Below are 5,276 nucleotides of genomic sequence, written 5' to 3' on the forward strand. Positions count from 1 at the left end.
GAGTCTTCTCAGGGAACTGAACTACAGCTTCCTGAGTTCTTGAGCAGGAGGTAGAGTGTGCGGGGATCCAAGATTAGCAGCCTAAGCACTGGTTCTGAAGGACCTTGAGCAAGTCATTTACCCTCTGTGGGCCTCAGTTTCCTCTCTTCAAAGCAGGGGCATGGGACCAGATGAGAGAGTGAAGGCCCCTCCCACCCTGTATGCTCTTATTCTAGGACACAGTTGCAACCCTGATGAGAGGCTTTATTGCTAAAAAGTCAGTGAGGGTTTATTAATTCCTCAAACACCACTCCAGCAGCTGCTGTAAAGTACACTGAAGAGATCCTGGGAAGGGGAGGCGAGAGCCAGGTGGGATGTGACAGGTCACAGATGGCTCTCAGGCCACCTGCCCTTAGCCCCTGTGTTCCAGATTCTAGTCCAGAAGCTCTGGGGCCTGGCTCTTGTCTATTCCCATAGCATGAGACATTTGGGGACCCCAAGGAAGGGAAGGCCAGTGGCACAGCTTTTCTTAGCATAGCCAAGGCCAAAGCCTTTTTCCCCTACCCGGCTCCACCTGTCCTCAAATGCTATCCCCAAATCCCAAATAGCAGAATTCCTGGGTTTCCCCTTCCCAGCCCAGAGTTGTTTATGGCTGGTGTGTGGGACCAACTCTTCTACCAGAAGGTCCAGGGCGGTTGCAGCAGCTCAAAGGTGGGGATGCTGGTGACATTGACTGGGATGGAAATGATGGCCCATGGCAGCCCATGCTGTTCCAGGGAACGGCGGATCATGTAGCTGGGAGGGCATGAAGAAAGGTGGCGATGGTCACTTTCTCAGCACCCCATCATGCCCCATTGTCCCCATCACTCTGGGAGTTCCAGAGCCCAAGGACTTGGCCCTTCAACTGGGGCCCTCCAACATTTCTGGCCCAAGGACTCGGCCCTCCAACAGAGGCTTGTGGGAAGGGACTGGTGATTGCCCTTGACCTCCCCAAGTCATGGCACCCAGCCTGGTGCTGATACAGCCAGAGACAAGGAGCCCTCACCCATCTCGGCCGAGCAGGAAGAGGGCAGGGATGTCAGCTGTGCGCTGGGTACTGTCCTGGATCATCTCCACGTAGAAGCTGTCATTATCAACCGCGTTGTCAGAGATGATCACTGCCCGCCCGCCGTGCTCCTGCACCACCCGTGTCTTGGAGAGGAAGGAGCAGCCCCTGGAAGAGGTGGTGATGAGACCAAAGGAAAGGCAGGGTCCTAGCTACCCCTCCTCCAGACTGTCACACCGGAAGGATGAGAGAAGGACCGTGGAGAATTTTTTGTAAAGGCTCATACGTAAATGGCCAAAAGGCATGGGTAATCTTAAGACGTCTCTTAAAGACCATTAAAAACATGAATTATTTACGAACCGCTATTTCAAAGCACCACTCCCAACACTGATCTCAGAATCTAACCTACACCTGCCCTCCTCTTGTGCCTGTGTCTGTCCGCTCCTTACCCTCTCTCCACCAGAGCGATCTGGTCCTGGATGAAGAAACCGTTGCTGAGTTCTCCACAGGCCTCTGAAGGTTCCGCAGGGACAAGATGAATCTGCTCATACCTTGTGTGCTGGAAGACATTTAGGTCAGAGCATGAGGAGACATGCCTGTTGTAGGACCAGGCTGACCATCCCATTCTACCGCTTCCTCACACAGTTGAAGGAAACATAGAGTGGTTTCTGTGTGCTGGGCACTGGAGTATTTTTACTAAATTCTCACAAAGGCTTATCTAGTTGTCCTACTCCACGGTGCCTTTTCATGAGATATGTAGGGGAGTTGGTAGGATCCAGAAAAGGGAAGTAATTTGCCGTAAGCCACATAGTGCAGAGACAGCTAGCAGAGCCCTTGGTTTTTCACGATTTCATGTCCCCAGAGAAGACAGCTTCTCTCTGTCTGGTGCCCAAGTCTGTATTACACCCCGGGGAATAGCTAGCTGGAAGCCCTTCCCTCCTGCACAGCAGCCCCTGGAGGGCAGGCCTGGATTGTGCACCCTTCCCTGTCCTAGCAATCAGGTATTGGTTGAAGGGATGAGACGGTCACCTTGACTTAGTGGGGTGGAGACAGGAGCAGAGACAAAAGGGTCTCCCTGAACTTACAAAGATACCACCAAAGTCCTTGGCAGGTGTGGCCGTGAAGATGTATCGAATGTCTCCAGGACTCAGCACTTGGAAGTACAAATAATCATGGATGCGTAAGCCTGAAAAATAGAGTACAGGTAAGAAACTTCCAGGGAACAAGCTGGTTCAGGTTCAGGTCATGGACCACTTGTGTACAACTGGGCTGGCTATAATCTGGGCTCAGGGACCCAGCTTCAGCCAAGTGAGTCCTCCAGGTGGGTGAGATAGATGATCTCTGTCCTGGGGAGGATAGAACTGATGCAGATAGTGTTAGTAACCCCAGAGATAACAGCTGCTGCTGCACTGATGAGCCAGGAAGAGTGAGAGCTCTTGTGTTCCGAGGATCCATCCCTCTTTGTTCTGAAGTGGACCTGAGAGTTTCAAGGTGGCGATGTGGTAGCCTAGGTATAAAACAATTTGTACTAAAACTTAAAAGTTGACTCTGGTTCCATTGCCATCCTCTTAGTCCAGCCACTATCATTTCTTGTCCTGACTGGTCCAGCTTCTTAATTGGTTTATCTGCCTCCATTCTTGCTCTCTACCATCCATTCCCCAAACAACATCCAGGGGTCTTCTTGAAATATCTTAAAGCAAATATGATCAAGTCACCACTCTTATGGCTTCAGTACCCTTCAACGACTACCCTTTGCAGGGTCCTGTTCCATCTGCCCTTGGCTACTACTACAACCTTATCTACTCCTTTCTGGCCTCCTTTCAATTTCTTCACCTCTGCATCTTCTTGCAACTGTTCCCTCTATCTGGAGCCTTCCTACCCGTGCCCCCAACCCAGCTCTACCTCTTCACCTGGCTCACTTCTGCTCTTTGGTTAGGTCATAGCTTAAATGTCACTTTCTAGAGAAACCCCTCTGCCCTATCACTGCCCTTTCCCTATGCCCATTCAAAATGTACTTTTTCTCCATTGACACTTTCAACATAATTTGTAATTATACACTATTCAGAATTGTTTAATGTCTGTCTCTTCCACTAAGGCAAAACCCACAGTTTTGTAGCTTAGTTCAATGCTGTATCCACATTATGTAACAGTGGCTAGGATATGTGGGTGCTCAATAAAGGTTGTTGAAGGAGTGAACAACTATTTTCAGCTCAGTCGCACTGAGGGAGAGAATTTCCAGAACAACCAGATTTTTCTGGGGTGTGGGATCCTCTCTACAGCACTAAAGTTTGATGTTTTGCCTGGACTTGAATCCTTGGTTGCCTTAGCCCAGAGAGATAGAGGAATGTGGAAGTGTGGAAGCTGGTCAAATAGTCAACAAACTATGAAGCCACTACTGTGTGTCAGGGGGTTAGGACTGATTGTGGCTTTAGCTGTCCTCTACTGCCCAAATCACAGAGACCAGATAGAGTTCCATTGGCTTGGCATTGGGCTTTACAGCCTTTCATCCTGAGAGTGGGGACTTCCCATGAGATACAGATATATTTCCAATGAGCCGCCTTTAACACTAAACCCCTCCTCCTTACCACACACATCTTGCCTGGCCTTTGCATCTGCTGATCTGTGTAAATCAAGTGTGGTATATGTATGTGCTCACGTATGTGTATGGGTGTGTATACTTACGTGCTCCTTTAGGTGCAAACAGGTTGTGTGTGTACGTGTGTGCTTGTACGTGGGGGCCCACGTGTAAGAATGTGTGTTCCTGTATATGTATGTGAAGGCTCACATACTATCTCCAGCTTGGAATATCTCTAACTGTCCCTTGTTCCTTCTCCTGGTCGCCCCTTCAGCCATCTGGGCCGGCACTACTGGGGGCGTGGAGAGGAGTCTTGCTTCGACGTGGGGAGCTGAAGACTCAGAGCCCAGCCTCAGGCCGCGCCCTGCTCACGTCCCTGGGGGCCAGCACCCACCACTCCAGTCGCCCGTCCCTAGATCTGCCCTGCCTCGAACTCGCGGGGTCCCAAGGTGACCCGTGACTCCCGGCCCGAGACGCGAGCAAGCTAGACGGCCAGCCCCGCCCCGCAGCCCTGCCCGTTCCGCTCACCGTGGGCCGCGACGTATGCGGGGAGCCAGAGCACGAGACAACACCAGCCCGCGGCGCCGGGGACCATCTCCAGGGCCCGGCCCGGCGCCGCGCTTCTTCCAGCCGCCCCACGGTGCTAGCTCGCTGGACTTCAGCCTGACAGCTGCTCCGGCCTCCCGCCCCCAGACCCGCTCTTGCCGCTGGTTGGCGGACAGGAACGAGGCCGACGGCTGATTGGCTCTGATGCCTGTTCCTGTAGCTACACTTTCCGCCTCTGCGCCTTAGCCCACTTCCTATTGGTCGAGAGAAGTGGGGCCTAGGACTGATTGGTCTAAATTCTTAACAGCAACTGCCACCCCTCCCAACCCGCGCCCCAGCGTTTCTTAGTTTGGATTCGACTGCAGGATTGCGCGGGCTGGCGGGCGGGGAGGAAAGAGCACTGGAGGTGGGCGCCCCGCTGGACTCACTTCAGCCCAGGAAAGTCGTGGCCGTCAGCTTTGCGGTCTTGGCTGGATCCTCCCTGCGGCCGCCTCGCAAGATGACGATTTGCTTCTCCCAGCTGTGCTTTCCTCCTCCTCACCTCCCTCCTTGGGAAGGCATTCGTCTAGCGCCCAGGTGGTCTCCCGCGACCTCCCCTCCGCTCGTCCTCTGACAAGTTCCACCAGCGCTTGCGCGCTAGGGTGGCGGCTTGATGATCCCCACCCTCGAGGAGGCTCTGGTCAGTGAAGAGCCAGAAAACGGGATTTGGGGCCAGGTGCCTGGTGCCCACGTCTGCTTCTCTACCATTTAGTGTACAACTGTGACCGTGGACACCTTTCATAACCTCTCAGCTTCAGTTCCTTCATCTACAAAATAGACATAACAGTACCAACGTCATAGGATTGGAAGGGCTTATGAGATCTCTCACCAGGTGCTTATTTCCTTATTTACCATAAGCCTGTCCCATAGCGTTCAATAAATGTGCTTACTGTGTTCCTTGGTCTGGCTTTCGGACGTGGGGGAAGGAATGAGGGTTTAGTGGGTAATGCGAGCCGAGCAAGGAGTCTACATACTCAAAGAGAAATGCATAACCACAATCCTGCGACCCTTCGGTAACCAACGCCTCTCTCTCCGAGGGAGGCCCAGCCTCTGGCCTTTCTAGCCGTACTGACTCTGTGGTAGCAAACCATA

General features: G+C 52.7%; 1 protein-coding gene across 1 annotated transcript; it reads right to left on the bottom strand.

Annotated features, from left to right (window-relative positions):
- Nucleotides 1–229: 229 nt before the first annotated feature.
- On the bottom strand, nucleotides 230–4,305 carry PRADC1 (protease associated domain containing 1). The gene is made up of 5 exons (XM_027072193.2): nucleotides 4,128–4,305; nucleotides 2,110–2,210; nucleotides 1,474–1,583; nucleotides 1,025–1,192; nucleotides 230–774 (listed from the first exon to the last, which is right to left on the bottom strand). Exons 1-5 carry the CDS (start codon nucleotides 4,192–4,194, stop codon nucleotides 654–656), a joined length of 567 nt encoding a protein of 188 aa, XP_026927994.1. The 5' UTR covers nucleotides 4,195–4,305; the 3' UTR covers nucleotides 230–653.
- Between the last annotated feature and the right edge of the window lie 971 nt (nucleotides 4,306–5,276).

This window comes from Acinonyx jubatus, chromosome A3 (genome assembly GCF_027475565.1).
Source record: "Acinonyx jubatus isolate Ajub_Pintada_27869175 chromosome A3, VMU_Ajub_asm_v1.0, whole genome shotgun sequence".
NCBI lineage: Eukaryota > Metazoa > Chordata > Mammalia > Carnivora > Felidae > Acinonyx > Acinonyx jubatus.

Excerpts from the sequence above, each read along its gene's own strand:
- PRADC1 (XM_027072193.2), bottom strand. The coding sequence starts at position 4,194 with ATGGTCCCCGGCGCCGCGGGCTGGTGTTGTCTCGTGCTCTGGCTCCCC. Across the intron at positions 1,193-1,473 it reads ATCGCTCTGGTGGAGAGAGG|GGGCTGCTCCTTCCTCTCCA; the intron begins GTAAGGAGCGGA and ends CACCTCTTCCAG. Across the intron at positions 775-1,024 it reads TTCCTGCTCGGCCGAGATGG|CTACATGATCCGCCGTTCCC; the intron begins GTGAGGGCTCCT and ends ATGCCCTCCCAG.